Source organism: Mytilus californianus, unplaced genomic scaffold (genome assembly GCF_021869535.1).
Source record: "Mytilus californianus isolate M0D057914Y unplaced genomic scaffold, xbMytCali1.0.p SCAF_22, whole genome shotgun sequence".
NCBI lineage: Eukaryota > Metazoa > Mollusca > Bivalvia > Mytilida > Mytilidae > Mytilus > Mytilus californianus.
Genome location: NW_026262671.1, coordinates 4,598,084 through 4,616,714, shown reverse-complemented (window position 1 = coordinate 4,616,714; position 18,631 = coordinate 4,598,084). Strand labels below are relative to the sequence as shown.

Here is an 18,631-nt window from a genome sequence, read left to right as displayed (position 1 = left end):
TGATACAGGCGGTCCCCTCTATCCAGTAAATGACTTCATAAAGGCGTCTAAATTTTCCAGCATACTCTAAAGAGGCCTATTTATATATAAGGAAAGGGTTTCTCACCTACACTTGCAGCTGTCACTATTAATGTGTAATGGTGACTGCCAAAAAATAAGTCAATTCGTTAGTGAATTTACAAATCACAATTTAAAACAGTGGACATGACTAAGCATTCATAAAACTAAAAAGCAAGACATTTTGGCTTCATATGGAGCATTTTAGTATTCATAATTATAAAAAGGACAGGTTTGGGGGATCAACATCTCGTTTCTGAGTGTTAAAAACATATTACTCCTTACTTTGGACCACACCATGTGCATTTTAAAAATACATGTAGTTTATAGTATACATACTGTCATACATGTACATTGGCTGTTTTGCCAGACAAGCTTGGGCAGTGGCCTGGGAAGTAAGAGTAATCTCCGACTAGTACATTTTGTATTACTAATATGAAGGGAAAAAGCATTACAGAAATTATATGCAACCATATATATGTATTTTAACCAAAAAATTTCACTGCATGTATTTTTTTTTTCAAGTATTGAACATGTTTGTTGAAATCATATTTTCAATTTGTTGCTTCTTGCAGACTATAGTATAGCTATTTTACGTACATGTATATATATGGATGATGATAATGTATTGTCTATTGAATAAGTTTCATGGGCATTTTAGTTCAAGAAAAAAATTTGGTTAGACAAATAGGTGGAATCCAGTATATTTTGCAAAATCTGTAAAAATAATCCAAAATTTAGAATGATATCGAAATTACCGACATGTGTTTGTTTCGACATTTGTTTACAAATAATAATGTATCGTGTTAGATTATACAATGATATAAAGATTCATTCCGCCATCTTTATGTGAGCATACAAATTCTTCATCATCATCATAAGGGAGCTACCATTTGATATTTATGGGGGGGGGGGCAAGAATGAAATTTGAAAAAAAAGGCAGGACAGGAGTTTTAAGTAAAAGAAAAAGGCAGGATGAGTAACTTGGCAAAAAAAAAAGCAGGATGACAATTTATGTAAAAAGAGTCAGGATAAACTAATGAAAAAAAGGCAGGACCGAATAGAGTGAAAAATAAAAAGGAAGGACAGAGATTACAACTAAAATAAAATGCAGGACAAAATTTTTCATCCTAGCCCCTCCCCCCCCCCCTAAAAATTAAATGGTTGCTCCCTAAATAGCAATTTATTGTGTATTAACTTGAACAAATTGAAGATCTGTTCATGATTACACATGAAATACAAAGATATTGCAAATACAGATAATTCAGATATTAAAATCAGAGAAAAATGTCAGTGACCCATATCGTCATGGTTCACATGTGTGTCCATTGTCTACATTTCTAAGAACCGGGATTGTTACTAACCGCTCTCAAAGACAAAGGTCAACATGTATAGCACCTAAATACAATACAAATTGTAATGCTCAACGGAAATTTCTGAAAACAAAAAGATTATATTCTCTGTTTTCAAAGGCAAAGAAGTTTCATATAAAATGAAATCACAGCTACGTGTACATGTATTTAACTATTAAACAGGGTTGCATTCAACTTAGTAGCAGCTGCTACATATATTTTTTACTACTAAGCCTAGCTGCTATCATGACTTTATCTATTTAGCAGCTAGACTAGCTACACTAGCTACACGTTCAGTAGTCAAAAATCTACGTAGCCCTATGAAGCTGCTACGATATCAGTTGCGGATACAGAAATTTTCATCATGCTTCAGTGATTCCCTATATAATCAAACCCCTGCCCCCCCCCCCCCCTAAATCCAACTCTGGATATAGAATGCAACCCTGGAACACTAACACTAGTATCATACTATGAATCTATGACTTCTGTTCTGAATCACCTACTAAAACTCACAGAAATATCATCAAATAGTGAAATATAAGATTGATTGCACCTTGTATGGATAATTCCGACATGTGTTACATCGCGGGCCCGTTTGTTTCCAAATAATAATATCACGTGATCACGCACTGCACTGACGACACAAACTACACTGAAATTACACAATTAACACATACATAACCCATTTACCTTGCAGACATGCAAAGGGTTTGTTAACAAAAATATTGCATGTACAGTTAATGAAGAAATTATTTCATCAAATACTAGTAGATCAGATTTTCACCCATGACACAAATCGACTGGGTTGACATTTCTGTCAAAAAAAAGTGACATCGGGAATAATTGATAAATGGGATTAAATTGACCGTCAAGAAGATCAAGAGAGCCAGATCTGGAGAACCTTAACAATAATAAGTAATACTTACCACAATTGCTGATACCAAAGGCTTTTTTCTATTGGAAATGTCAAAAACATGATAAAATAGTTTAATATTGCAGGTTATTCTCTTGTTTTGGCACGAAATATTCTTACTCCTATTGCTAGACGTAACAAAATTTGTATAGCATTAAATTTAACTATAGCTCAGAGGAAATAAAAGTTAATATACAAAAGCATGACAAAATATTAATGATAAAATGTGTATATATTTCTGTAAAAGATTAGAATTTTACTTTACCAATATACTTCACTTAGAATTACATTTGAGCGCAAGAACATCTCTGTTTGTGAATTGGTTGAATCCAGCGGTCGAAGTTCAACATATTAACGGAAATTTTTGTGTATTAACGGAAAATTTGTGTGTACTTTGCATCGAGGCTTGCGTTGCTTTACATCGAGGCCACAGCAGTTCAACCAATCGGGGAATGTTAAGTTGGGACATACCTCTATTTCTACTGCAGGTTTTGGCATATTTAAAACGGAATTATAGAAATGTGAAATGTTGTTAGTAGATACAAAACAGAAAATGATAAACACTTTTAGCAAAAGATGAATTGGATCGGGGTTCTGTGTATTCATATTATTTGACAAACTCTCCTTACTTTTGGGAAGCGTGTTCTTTGCATCGAGGCTTGCGTTGCTTTACATCGAGGCCACAGTAGTTCAACCAATCAGAGGGGAATGTTTATTTGGGGCAAGTGACCTATTTTAACTGCAGGTTTTAGAATATTTTAATCAAAATTATAGAAAAATAGAATGTTGTTAGTACATAGAAAACAGAAAATGATGAATAATTTTAGCAAAAGATAAATTGGATCGGGGTTCTGTGTATTAGTTCACATTATTTGTACAACTCTCCTTACTGATGCCATATTTTGGAATTTCCGTGACCTAAATGGTTCGCGAAAATTAATATTTTTATATATAGTATAGTAACTAAATTAAATTAATTGAAGTCTAATTTAAGAGTGAAATTTATATTTAAAAACTGTTCTATAATCAATAATCAATAGAGATGTACACAATTACAAATCTATATACACAAGCATGAAAACAGACTGTTAGAACTAGCATGGCAAGAATGTCCTAAGAAAAAAAAAAAGTTTGTGTACTCATTTTGTTTTGTGAAAAAAAGATTAGCACATTTCACCTTAAAGCTTTCTATATATGACTTGAATCCTTTATATCATTTGGCAAACTATTCCAAATAATTAGACCAGAATATTGAAAAGTCTTTTTGAAGTATTCAGACTTTGGCCTTGGTAAATGAAGATGTCCAGATGTTGTTGACCTAAGAGAATAACTATATAGATCACTGCACGCAGTAAATTTACTAGTAAGATAATCTGGCGCTAGTCCATTCATACATTTAAACATTAAAATGGCTTGAAAATATTTTATCCGTGTAAAAATGGTCATCCAATAAAGTTCTTTAAACATTGATATTGATGGATAATCAAAAGGTTTATTCAAAATTAATCTTGCTGTGCGCTTTTACAGCTTATGAATCCGCTCAATGTTGCAGTTTGTGGTAAAACCCCATATGGTGCAACAATAATCAATTATTGGTAATACATTTATATAACTGTTGTAAAAAAGGATAAGACCTTTGCGAGGCAAGTATCGTTTTAATCTATTTAGCAGGTATAATCTGCTTGAAAAAATCTCACATACTTTATCTATATGAATTGACCATGATAGATTTTTATCAATATGGATACCAAGATGTTTTTCTACTTCCACATTGTCAAATGAAGTCTGATTTTGCGATAATACACACAAGACATCATTACAATTCTCAAGTTTTCTCTCAGATCCTACATGTACAAATATTGAGTTTATTTTCATATATGCTTTCTAAGAATATTGATACAAAGAAAGTAAAACAAAGACTTTTATCATTCCATCTATCAAAAGGGTGTTTGGGAGCAATTTATAAGTCCAAGTTTCAGAGAAAAGTCAGTTATCTATAATTTTCTTCTTTGGAAGTTTTCAAAAACCTGTAATTACTTGAAAAAATGCCATATTCAACCATTCTATGACTATTTTAATGTTACAAGAGTAAAGGAACATGAAATATGGAATAGTTATTCAAGAAAGTGTCAAAATATAACTACAATCGTTAATTTTACTTGAATTTACTGTTGTGAACTTGCAATTTCCTATGATGCGTGTATGGAGTTATCTCCCTTTGATCTCCACTTCAAAACGAATAAGCTGACACAATTTCGTATCCAGTAAATTTAGGATCGATTATAAATAAAATCTAATGTAAAAAATGGTTTTGCTTCATATATTATACCCCTTAACACGTTACCATACCTATTTAAGGAATAATTAGGGATTTTCCGTGGACCTACGCAAATTTTCAGAAATTTTTTTTCACTTCACTCGTCAATTTAGAATACTTTAACAACACTTTTTAGTTATAATTATAAAGATTGATGAAGCTTATTCACTCAAGATTTAAACACTTTGATTTTTATTAATGTACGAGTACAAATAAGACGATACGAGTCAAAAAACCACGAGGCATGTACATTTACCAAAAAACCGTAAACTCTGACTTTTTGTCACGTGACCAATGTCTTGATCTTAGAAGCCATTAAAATCGTTTGCCGTCTAACTGTTCATGCATTTTTGTTTAGCATTTTGAAGCCTTACTTAGTAGTGTGCTTTGCAGGGATTTTTTTTTGTCTAGATTTGTTGAATTATTCATTTCAGAGAAATAGGTTGCCTATTTAGCAACTAATTTAGTAGAAAATTATTTGACAACTAAAATTGATTATGTTTTTTTTATTTTGGACAAACCCTAGAAGGTGAATAGTGATAAGGTTAATAATGGGGCTTTATTTAATAAGTAGGTAATTTAGTGTCAGTCTTATTGTTTTGGTCATGCTAGTCGTTATTTCTACAAAAGATATGAAAAGAAACTGCAAGCAGCATTTATTTTGTTCCAGAGTGAACAATAATATTGACATATTGTAATGTTGTAGACTTAGTCATCCCTGTATTGATTAAATTTAAATTGTGTATCATTTTAATATAAAAAATAAGGCTTAGGAGATGAGGTATGATTGCCAATGAGACAACTATCCACAGTGTTCGGGGAGAGTTCAAAAGTTCAAATAAAGTGGATGTCCATATTAACTTAGCTATTCATACCAAAGTTTATCTATTTTGCATAAATATTTATATATATATAATAGATAACATCAGTTATTTGTTGTTTATTTATACAGCAACTTACAATGCCTTGGATGTTGTATACAATAAAGTGTTAATGACCTCCGTAGAAGAAGATGAAAGTAAACAAACAAAAACACCAGGAAAACATGAATCTGATGCCAAACCTGTTGATAGTCAAAATAAAGAAGATACTCATTCTCAGAAGTCAGAAGCTACCAAGTCAACAGCTTCCCCTGTGAACCTCTCGGGTGAACCCTCTACACAGCCACCAGCAGCCCAATCTTTGTCACCACAGATGTCCTCTGGTGAGTCTAAAAAACAGCAAATGAAGAAGAAAATGACAACCAAAATGACCAAAAAGGAAATAAGAAAGAGAATGGAGAAAGTCCTCAAAAGTGGGAAATATAAGATGAAAGTTGGAAGACTCATCTTCTGGGACTTTGGTGGACAGTATGTCTATTACACAACACACCAGACATTCATGACTTTCAGAGCTTTGTTTCTAGTAGTTTTTGATGGAAGTAAAAGATTGAATGAAGAAGTCCCTGATGTACTGTGTTTTCCAGGGCAGCACATGACACCAACCCCAGCAGGTAATTTATGTTAATTAAAATTGTAACATCTATATTACTGAACTTTGTCATGTTTGTCCATACATATGAAAATGCTTTAAAATATCATATTACTTGAAGGCAGACTACAGTATTTTTAATGTTTTCACTTTTTACGGAGATTGTTAGCAGTTTAAAAAATACGAATCTACATGTACTTCACATCTTTGTTCATTTACATGAGACATATCAATGTAATAAGAAAAAGGATTGGTGCCAATATCTGGACATGCTAACCATCCACACAGGAGAACACAAGTCCACACCCTGTTTTAGTGGTAATCTTGTTAATCTATAATTTTCTGTGAAGTGCTTGTTGACTGCTGGTTTGTCTTGTTGTTCTTTTTTATTTTGGAACATGGTGTTTGTATTCTATTATTGAACTTCTAGTTTTTGATTGCTTCTGTTTTTTCAAAACTGATCAAATCTTACAAATAAAACCATTTACGTTATTAGGTAACAGGAATTAAAATATGATTGAGATGCATTACAACTCATATCACAAGTTATATTTTAGTTTTATTCTACTTTCAGTCTTCTTACTGCACTGGGTAAACTCAATCCTAACCTATTGTAAAGTGGTGTATGCTGGCATCCCTAAGATCTTGTTTGTTGCAACCCATAAAGACAAGGTACCAGTGGTAAGTGTAAAATATCTAGATAGGTCTTTTAAACAGGCATCCCTAAGATCTTGTTTGTTGCATCCCATAAGGACAAGGTACCAGTGGTAAGTGTAAAATATCTAGATAGGTCTTTTAAACAGGCATCCCTAAGATCTTGTTTGTTGCATCCCATAAGGACAAGGTACCAGTGGTAAGTGAAAATAAAATAAATAAATTGGACTTTTATACAGGCATTCCTAAGATCTTGTTTGTTACCACACATAAGTACAAGGTACCAGTGGTAAGTAAAAAAGATATAAACAGGTGTTTTATACAGGGCATTCCTTAGGAGATCTAGATATTTATCAATAGTATAAAGTAATTTGCATATGTCAAAAGGGGTGGTAGACTTCTTTACATCTGTCCATGTTTCCATTTGTTCCATGAAATTTTGATTTGGTATTAAGCTTCATGTTAATGATCTCCTTTGAATTTTTACGCATTTTTATGTTGGGGGGGGGGGAGGTTTTTATATCCGCCTATACTCTATGGGTTTTTCTTACGGTTGTATGCCGTACTTACATCTCCTTATTTTAATATAAAGCAATTCTTTTGAACAGATAACTCATATCAACCTTACCATTATTTCGCTTAATGACATTATGTATCTTATGAATTTATTGCTTTTGAAATTATTTAAAAAAAAATGTATCCCTATATTTTGAGTAGACAAAATCTCACAATCAGAGACTCAGAGACTATCACCACAAGAAATACATGATAACTATATACAATATTTGTCCCGACACGTTGTGGGGGACATGGAAATAGCGGCGTCTGTTATTCTTGTTAGTGCTCTGACATGTACAAGTCTTGCCATAATTTTGTCTCGTCTGCGAAATTTAGCGAGACAGCGATCCTAGATTCTGTTGGCGGTGGTGTCAACATTTAGGTTCAGTCTGTGGTTAAATGTTTTTTTTTTTTTTTTAAATTTCAGGTTATACACTGTCTTCACTTTGGACTCTATAGACAACGAAAATCAAAGGACGATAACTGTGTCCTCGGACCTAACATGTATCAAAAACAAAGTTTTATATTGTTTCATATTTTTTTTTATAAAGTAGGGGGTTTTCCCATTTTTAAAAAGCGGTTTGGCTGCTTATGATTACTTACATCCGCTTCATATGAACTTTGGTGGATGTTTGTCTCATTGGCAATCATACCTCATCATTATAATTAAGAGGAAGATGTCCTGATTATATAAGGTATCAACGGTCTTATATAAGCACTTACAATAGTGAATGATAATTGTATTATTTGTTGTTTCGTATTCATTTAAAAAGAAATAAAAAAAGTATGATGTCCACCATTTTTTTAACAACAACCTGTCGCGTTTCAAAAACTGAATACTAAAAAGTATATTGTAGTCATACATATATATATATATACATTAAATGGACATCATTCGTAAATATAGCTCAACATGCACACTTCTTATACGTTCAGGTATTTCAAATCCAATTTTTTATGGAAATATTCTTTATAAAGCACAAAAATGTCAGTATTCACCTCTGAAGCTAACAAAACCTTTAAATAGACTTATTAAGAAGGGATATAGTTACGATACTGTTGTCAGGTCATTAAAGATTGCATATTTTGGCGTTAATATTGATTCACTTATAGGGTCTTTGCATCGGCACTAAACACATTTATTTATAAACCAGTTGTTGGCATGACACGGGTTATGTTCTTCTCATATATGTTATGATGGTATGATACTAAACCCCTAACGGGAAGGATTGTGCCTGATATTCATATGATGAAGACATAATCTTTCAATCAGTTTAATTGAAGTCTGGAACTGGCATGTCAGTTAACTGCTAGTAGTCTGTTGTTATTTATGTATTATTGTCATTTTGTTTATTTTCTTTGGTTACATCTTCTGATTTCAGACTCGGACTTCTCTTTAATTGAATTTTAATGTGCGTATTGTTATGCGTTTACTTTTCTACATTAGCTAGAGGTATAGGGGGAGGGTTGAGATCTCATAAACATGTTTAACCCCGCCGCATTTTTGCGCCTGTCCCAAGTCAGGAGCCTCTAGCCTTTGTTAGTCTTGTATTATTTTTAATTTTAGTTTCTTGTGTACAATTTGGAGTTTAGTATGGCGTTCATTATCACTGAACTAGTATATATATTTGTTTAGGGGCCAGCTGAACAACGGCTCCGGGTGCGGGAATTTCTCGCTGCATTGAAGACCTGTTGGTGACCTTCTGCTGTTGTCTGTTCTATGGTCGGGTTGTTGTCTCTTTGACACATTCCCCATTTCCATTCTCAATTTTATTCACACGTGATTGTTCATGTTATTCCAATTTTACCTACAGATACTCTATGTTTTTACTTAAATATAATTTACAATATAACAAGTTTAATGTTAAAGCTTTGCTTACCAAATACAACAATGACTGTGTTAATGAAACAAAGTGGTAAGATAGGTAACATAGGTCATGATTAAAATAAGAAGACTAAAAATAAAGTTTAAGAAGGGAAAAAATCGTCTTATATAAAAAAAATAAGAGCTTTAGTAGCTCAGTATTTATGTCTGTAGTCATGGTAAGCTGTACTCAGAATGAACTAACTGAATTTGGATGAGAATTATGGTGTGCCATTCCATGCAATGATTATTTCGTCATTTTAACATTTAGTTTGTTTTTTTGCAGGAGGATGTGGAAACCAGACGTGCACTACTGTACAGTGAAGTAGAGGACTTGTTTAAGGACCATGAGGGACGAAATCATCTTGTTCTTGACAAACAAATATTTGTCAATGCAACTGATAAAGATGATCTAGAAATTGAAGCCCTGAAGAAAGCCATCACAGAGCTTACTTTCGATCATCCGTGTTGGGGGGAAAAGATGCCAAACGCTTGTGTCCCCCTTGAACTGGAGATAGCAGAGTTGGTTGCTGCAGGAAAAGAAATCCTGTCATTGGAAGAAGTTGAAGAATTGAATGCAATCAGCAAGGTGTCAGTTCTGGATTTAGAACAACTTCATGATTTCCTTCATTTCCAGCACTCGCTGGGGAAGATCATGTACTTTGATACCCAGCAGCTCAGAGATTATGTCATAATCAACCCACTACTCATGGTGGAGGTTATGAGATCCTTTGTGACAGGTATTTATGTTAATACTTATTATGGAGGTTATGAGGTCCTTTGTGACAGGTATTTATGTTAATACTTATTATGGAGGTTATGAGATCCTTTGTGACAGGTATTTATATCAATACTTATTATGGAGGTTATGAGATCCTTTGTGACATGTATTTATGTCCATACTTATTATGGAGGTTATGAAATCCTTTGTGACCGGTATTTATGTCAATACTTATTATGGAGGTTATGAGATCGTTTGTGACATGTACTTAATAATGGAAAAATTATGTAACAATCCTATTTGGCAAGATGTCATTAATTTTTATCATTGTTGTCATTTGTGACATCATAAATGTAAAAAGAGAGAAGTCCAATAAAAATTATACTTTGCATAATGCCAGCATATGTGAAATCTTTTAAATGATATATTAAATCATGAAACAGTTTTTGTTGAGATAAAACATTTCGATTTAAGCAAAGAGTCCTTAAATTGTCATGTTTGCAAGTCCTTTTCCATTTCTATATTGAAATGACTTAAAAGATATTCCATTATATGGTCAAATGAAATTTGAAATTTCCAAAAATTGGATAATTTGATCGCTTTTTTCTCAGAATTACAATTTTTAGCCATTAGCCACATAATCCTGATTGCAATGTTGTTTCTGTCGTAGAATTGCGGCTTAGCATGGTTTGACATTAACGGCTGTCTTATTTGCCGGGACAAGTGGAAAACAGGTTATTTGGTAGTTTGTTCTATTGCTGTCAAATTTAAAGATTAATTTTATAGATATCAATCTGAATTTAGTCCAAACTGAAAATTTTAGCTTTTTTTTACCTATTAATTTAATCCTTTAAGTTCACAGCAATACACCAAACTACCAAACAACCTGGCTTCCTGTAAGATCAATATATAATTGAGATATCTGTAGATTTTGATGAAAATTCAAGTTGATTTGCAAAAGTTATACAAATGTTTATAGGTGACTATCTGAATTTAGTACGAACTGAAAATTCCAGCTTTTTGTCGAGCTTGCGACTTTTGTCTCAGAAAGCTCGACATAGTGATAGTAATCCAGCGGCGGCAGCGGCGTTAACTAACTTCTTAAAAGCTTTATATTTTAGAAGGTGGAAGACCTGGATGCTTCATACTTTGCATAAAGATGCCTTATGTTACGAAGTTTCCATCTGTCACATGTCCATTGTCCTTGATCTCATTTTCATGGTTCAGTGACTACCAGAGTTCTCGATAAGTGGTGGTCCTAGGGATTTGACCACCACATTTTTGGGAAGGACCAACACAATTTTGGTAATTTGCAATAGAAATGATAGTGAGGACCTGCATATTTTCTTCAAGGACCACCAGGCAAAAAAAGATGTCGAGAACTCTGGACTACTTGAAAAAAGTTAAGATTTTTTGTAATGTTAATTTCTCTCTTATTATGAGTAAAAGGATAACTATATTTGGTATGTGCATACCTTGCAAGGTCTTCATGCCCGTCAGATAGTTTTCACTTGAACTCGTCCTCATTTGATGGATCAGTGAACAAGGTTAAGTTTTCATGGTCAAGTCCATATCTCAGATACTATAAGCAATAGGTCTAGTATATTTGGTGTATGGAAGGATTGTAAGGTGTACATGTCCAACTGGCAAGTGTCATTTGACCTTGACCTCATTTTCATGGTTCAGTGGTTATAGTTAAGTTTTTGTGTTTTGGTCTGTTTTTCTTATACTGTATGCAATAGGTCTATTTTATTTGGTGTATGGAATGATTGTAAGGTGTACATGTCCAGCTGGCAGGTGTCATCTGACCTTGACCTCATTTCCATGGTTCAGTGGTCAAAGTTCAGTTTTTGAGTTTTTGTCTTTTTTTCTAATACTATATGCAATAGGTCCACTATATTTGGTGTATGGAAATATTTTATGATGCACATGTCAGTCTATCGGGTTTGATTTGACCTTGATCTCATTTTCACAGTTCATTGCTCAGTGTTAAGTTTTTGTGTTTTGGTCTGTTTTTCTTAAACTATAAGCAATAGGTCAACTATATTTTTTGTATAGAAGGATTGTAAGCTGTATATATGTCTGTCTGGCAGGTATCATCTGACCTTGACCTCATTTTGTTGGTTCATTTGTCAATGTTAAGTTTTCATTTGTTTCTTAGATACTATAAGCAATAGGTCAACTATATTTAATGCATAGGTTGATTGTAATGTGTACATATTTGCCTGGCATGGTTCATATGACCTTGACCTCATTTTTATGCGTGTGCACTCGTTTTAATTTGAGGTGGATGACATACACATTCTATGAGCCTGTATTGTGTGTTGCCGTCATATATTAAACTCAACGGAAACACATTGTCAATGTAATAGACAAGGCGATATATGGTTAAAGATTGTATATGTAAATGAATATACAATCAATGCAATTTGACTGCCTAAATAGCACATTTGCAGTATATAAAGTAGTTATTTATAGTTCATGTGCTTAAACTTATTTTGTGAACAGGATGCAGGTAGTATTATTATTTGTAAGTCCAGTAGAATTATGTATCACTTGAAACAATCAGTAATGAAAATGGAAAAAAAAATTCATGTTAATATCCCCAGAAAGTATTTTACCTCTGTCTATTATCTTTTTCAGACAAATTATTTTGGCCAAAGAAAAGAAGAATGCAGGAAATTTTCAGGAGAATGTCAGACAGTGGGATAATATGCAGAGGAGACCTGTACAACATTTGGGAACAAAAGGACTTCCGGGCAATCCTTCCATACAGGGAGTTTATATTCAACATCCTCATTCATTTAGACATTCTTGCAGAGCAACGTAGGTATGATACAGCGACAGGAAGTCGGTTACCAGTAGATAACTTCTTTGTTCCCTGTATGGTCACAGAAAGAAATACCACCAGCTTCATGGACAAAGAATGTACACCAGAGAGAGCTATATGTTTAGCGTTTGTTTTTAAAGGGACTGTCATACCACCAGCTTTGCCCAATCGTCTGATCAGTGCATGTCTGAGCATGTGGACTTTAAAGCAGTATGAAGGGAGAAAGCTCCTCTTTTCAGGATTTATTGTAGTATCATTTGACAAGGCACATGATATTGTAGTATGCGTTGAAGGCAACAAGATTACTCTATATGTAGTCCATAAAACCTCTGCTGGACTTATAATACCAGATATAGCCACTGGAGTTAAGGAATGCTTGGTTATTACAATGGAAAGAATTTCAGACTTTTATCAGTCCACGATCCATGAAAAACGCAGCCAACAATTACCTTTCCATATTGAATATTCATGTTCCAAGTTAAAATGCTTCATCAGTGAAGAAGAAGCTTTGCAGACAAATGAATGGGTTTGTGACGAGCATAACCTAACACATAGAGCAGGAAACTACACTGTTTGGAACCAAGATAAGGTATATAATATGATATGGTATAGTCAGAAGGCAAATTACACATCAAGAGATAAAACGAAATAGAACAATGCAGATGCCATATGTTCCAAAATTTCTGTTAGTTATATGTCTATTGTCCTTGAGGTTTTCATGGTTCAGGTACTGCTTGATAAAAATGTTTAGTTTTCGTCATATGACATTTTCACTTTAAGGGATTTAAAGGATAACTATATTTAGTATATGGGATCCTTGCAGAGTTCTTATATCCGTCATACAGGCTTCTTTCTACGTCAACCTCATTTAATGGGTCAGTGATCAAGGTTAAGTTCTCATGGTGATATTGGTATCTCAGTTACTATAAACAATAGATCAACTAAATTTGGTGTATGGAATAAGTGTAAGGTGAAGATGTCTGACTGGTAGGTTTTTGTTTGACCTTGACCTCATGTTTATGGTTCAATCATTGGTTAATGTTAAGTTATTGTGGTTTGGTCTATTTATCAGATACAATAAGTAATGGGGCCACTATATTTAATGTATGAAATAATTGTAAGGTATATGTCATTTTTCAATTTACTGATAGATGGACTTTTTGACATGTTTAATTTGTAAATGTTCTTGAACTGTTATGAAACTTGAACAGAAGCTAATCTGTAAGCTTGCAAAATAGCATATAGAAAAGTTTTTTTTTTTTAAATTATAAACATGATAAAGATAAAAGGATTCACTTTGAATGTCCCTCTGGTATCTTTCGCCCCTTTTTTTAACAGTCAACATTACACTTAACACTAAAAGCAGCCGAGACAAAGGAAAAAAAAGTTTGTGGAAAGACCTTCAATTGCTCTGTAGACTAATGTTTTTTAATTTTTATATATTTTATTTCTACAGAAGAAGGAACAGTGTGAGGAGAATTGTCCAGGTAAGTTTTCTATGGGTTTTAAGGTATAGAACCACTAATTCAGGCCTGGTCGGAAAGAACATACAAGAAAGTAGTACATATTTTAAACAAAATAGTTCCTATGCATAGCTGTATCTTTGTCAATAGTTGAAATATTTGGGTTGTTTTAGTATCAAATGAAAGCTTGGGGACTTGGGATTACTGTAGAACCCTTGTTGAAAGTTTTATTTGAATAATAAAGAAGTATAAGAAATTTTAATAGGAGGGCTCATTTGGTCTGTTGTTCAGATCAGAAGTTCCTGTTTTTGCACTATCAAACTTCTGGGAACCAGAACGCTCTAATATGCAATTAAAGGTATGTTGATTTTTTCAGCACAAGTCAGGATAAGGTACAGGTTTGACATGAAATAACTGCCACTTTATTTGAACTTAAGATAAAGTAGCCATTAATGCTTGAAATTGCAGAATTTAACATAGAAAGCAATGGGGCTATGAATTAGTGGTTTTATACCTATTACTGACAGGCATGTGAAATACTATTTTAGAAATCATACCCTTTACAGTGAAAATTGGTCACATTTGTTGTCAGAAATCATGTAACATTAATTTGTTTATGTAACAATTATGTTAGTGTCAAATTACAGCCCTCAAATTGCTACAATAAGGTATTTTAGCCTTTTTTGGTCATTTAGCATGCACACAGTTAAGATTTTGCCTGAAATTTTAATTTTTGGATTATCTAACACTGAAACCAATGAAACTTGTATATTATGACTAGTTTATAGTATAAATATTGTTTTTGGTCAAATTATCTAGTGAGTGTTCATGTTTTATTGTGTTTCTTAGTGAATTATTTATTTCAAGGAAAACTGGTGTATACTTATATAGGAATTCCAAAATCTCACTTGAAATGCATTTTAAAACCATTTTAGCAAGTTGTCTAGCTTGGATATACATAAATTGCTCTTGTTGATCCATGTTTATACATAAAAGTATGGTTTTTTACCAAATCTCTCTCCTTTTCCAACATGTAGAAAAAAGGGGGGACAAAATTCTCAATTATATTTTATGTTTGGACCACTGTATTTATATTCAAGGAAGAATCTCTGATAAAAATAAGACATATAGGTAAGAACACTGTTATTTGAGTAGATATTAACAAATCAGAACTGGTAAAAATTGAAAAAGTGTCATATCTGTCACTATAGGTATCCACATGTAGTTTTCTTTGTTTAAGGCATATATATATGTTACTACAAGTTCAATTTGAGCTTAAATTCAGTGATATATATAGTGTTTTGACAAAAGCTTTATGTGTTTTTCTATGCTAGAAATAGATCATAGAAGGAAATTAAGTCAAGCAGAAGTCAATATAACAAGTTTGGTGCTGTTATAGGTATAGAACCACTAATTCAGGCCCGGTCAGAAAGAACATACAAGAAAGTAGTACATATTTTAAACAAAATAGTTCCTACGCATAGCTGTATCTTTGTCAATAGTTGGAATATTTGGGTTGTTTTAGTATCAAATGAAAGCTTGGGGACTTGGGATCACTGTGGAACCCTTGTTGAAAGTTTTATTTGAATAATAAAGAAGTATAAGAAATTTTAATAGGGCTCATTTGGTCTGTTGTTCAGATCAGAAGTTCCTGTTTTTGTACTATCAAACTTCCGGGAACCAGAACGCTCTAATATGCAATTAAAGGTATGTTGATTTTTTCAGCACAAGTCAGGATAAGGTACAGGTTTGACATGAAATAACTGCCACTTTATTTGAACTTAAGATAAAGTAGCTATTAATGCTTGAAATTGCAGAATTTAACATAGAAAGCAATGGGGCTATGAATTAGTGGTTTTATACCTTAAACTATCAAAGGCTAAAGTGTATGTTTTTGTAAAATTTGTAAATATTTTATTCTCTGTTGAAACGTTTGTCTAAGAGAAAGTGTACCTCGTTTGTCTGTCATCAACACTTCAGACAATAACTAAAAAATGCTTTGAGCAATTTTCATGAAACTTTGGTGAATTGGTCATATATATGGACATAAGTTCTCTTTCAATTTTTAAAAAGTTCTGATTTGACTTTTTGGAGTATTGAGGGCCCCATGTGAGCTTATGCCATCACTTGGCGTCCGTCGTCTGTCGTCGTAAACTATTTCATAAAATCTTCTCCTCTGAAACTACTGGGCCAATTACCTTCAAACTTTAACTAAATGTTCCTTAGGGTATCTTGTTTATAAATTGTATCCGAAGTTTGTATCCATCGACAAACATGGCCGCCATGGCTAAAAATAGAACATAAGGGTCAAATGCAGTTTTTGGCTTATATCTCAAAAACTAAATCTTTTAGAGCAAATGTGACATGGTGTAAAATTGTTTAATTGGTCAAGATCTATCGGCCCTGAAATTTTCAGATGAATCGAACAACCCATTGTTGGGTTGCTGCCACGAAATTGGTAGTTTTAACAAAATTTTGCAGTTTCTTGTTATTATTTTTGAATATTTTTATAGATATATATAAACTGTAAGCAGCAATAATGTTCAGCAAAGTAAGATCTACAAAAAAGTTAATATAACCAAAATTGTCAATTGACCCCTTAAGGAGTTATTGCCCTTTAAAGACAATTTTACACAATTTGTTCATCAAGTTTGCTAACATTTAAAAATCTTCTCCTCTGAAATACAGGTGAGCGATTCAGGCTCTTGAGAGACTCTTGTTTTGTAAATTTCTGAAATGATATTGCAGAGTTATGGAACTTTATTTTTTAAAGAATCGTCAAAAACTGTCCATTATTCACACTTTGGACAGTTGTTGAATTTTATTCGTTCAAAAATCATGGCCACAAACTTAGACACAAATTTGAGATAGACTAATAAGTGCCAAATTATTCATATATTTTTTTGTCAATAGGACAAATGTGTGTGCATGTCTTTTTTTTTGGCGGGGGGTCTATTTGAGCAGTGCTCACAATATTTCTAGTTGATCATATAGATTCATTTAAAGCATAAAGACAATCTAAAAGAGAGACGGGCATTTCATGCGCTCATTGCACAGCTCTTTTTTGGGTCTGTTAGACACTTAATTTATGTCTTCTAATACTTTGAATTACAAGTGGGGGTATGCTAAGCACAACAATTATGTGTGCATTCTTATTGTGAATTGTATGTAACTGTGCAACCAAGGACTACCAATCCAATATTTCTGTAAAAAAGTTACTGCATTTTTTTTTTTTTTTCAAATTATCTCAAATTGACTTCTTTTAAAATATAAGTTTTTTACTTCGTTTACCTTCTCCTTAGCAATATTTAAGTAAGATGGTTCAAGATTGTTTTTCAGAAGTAACATAGAAACGCACAGGTAAGATGGGGACAGGGAACCCTTATACAATTTTTATATGCCCGTTTACAGGACATATTATGGTATACCGTTGTCTGTCCGTCCGTCGTCAACATGTCGGACATTAACTCAAAAATAAAAACTTTAAATAATATGCATGAAACTTTGGTGAATTGTTTATATCTATTGACGTGAGCTCCCTTTCGTTTTTTATAAATTTCAGATTTACCGTTTCTGAGTTTTGGGGTTTTATTCATCAAAAAAGGGGGGATTTTCCAGTTTTCCGACAATAACTCAAGAATGCTTTCACCAACTTGCAAGAAATTTTGGTGAATTGTTTATATCTATTGACATGAGCACCCTTTCGATTTTTATAAATTTTAGATTTTACGTTTATGGGTTACAGGGTTTTATTCATAAAAAAGGGGGATTTTCCAGTTTTTGGACAATAACTCAAGTCAGCGTTCAGCAGTTCTCATGAAACTTTGGTGATAAATAAACTCATCATAGATACCAGGATTGAAATTTTATATTTACGCCAGACGCGCGTTTCATCTACAAAAGACTCATCAGTGACGCTCGAATCAAAAAATGTTAAAAAGGCCAAATAAAGTACGAAGTTGAAGAGCATTGAGGACCAAAAATTCCTAAAAGTGTTGCCAAATACAGCTAAGATAATCTATTCCTGAGGTAGAAAAGCCTTAGTATTTCAAAAATTCAAAGTTTTGTTAACAGTTAATTTATAATTATGAACATATCAATGATAACTCAAGTCAACTCAGAAGTGCTGACTACTGGACTGGTGATACCCTCGGGGAAATAAATCTCCACCAGCAGTGGCATCGACCCAGTGGTTGTAAATAAACTCATCATAGATACCAGGATTGAAATTTTATATTTACGCCAGACGCGCGTTTCATCTACAAAAGACTCATCAGTGACGCTCGAATCAAAAAATATTAAAAAGGCCAAATAAAGTACGAAGTTGAAGAGCATTGAGGACCAAAAATTCCTAAAAGTGTTGCCAAATACAGCTAAGGTAATCTATTCCTGAGGTAGAAAAGCCTTAGTATTTCAAAAATTCAAAGTTTTG

General features: G+C 33.1%; 1 protein-coding gene across 4 annotated transcripts in view; it reads left to right on the top strand.

Moving 5' to 3' along the window:
• LOC127732147 (uncharacterized) overlaps window positions 1-18,631 on the top strand; it is an 85,182-nt gene that overhangs the window by 46,578 nt on the left and 19,973 nt on the right. For 3 of the 4 annotated variants that reach the window (XM_052241219.1, XM_052241218.1, XM_052241216.1), the window contains exons 6-11: window positions 5,592-6,131; window positions 6,684-6,790; window positions 9,472-9,903; window positions 9,953-9,974; window positions 12,550-13,325; window positions 14,193-14,223. In XM_052241219.1, the coding sequence (XP_052097179.1) occupies window positions 5,592-6,131; window positions 6,684-6,790; window positions 9,472-9,903; window positions 9,953-9,974; window positions 12,550-13,325; window positions 14,193-14,223 (1,908 nt within the window). Of the gene's footprint in view, window positions 1-5,591; window positions 6,132-6,683; window positions 6,791-9,471; window positions 9,926-9,952; window positions 9,975-12,549; window positions 13,326-14,192; window positions 14,224-18,631 lie in introns of all 4 variants that reach the window. The other variant, XM_052241217.1, reaches the window with a different exon arrangement.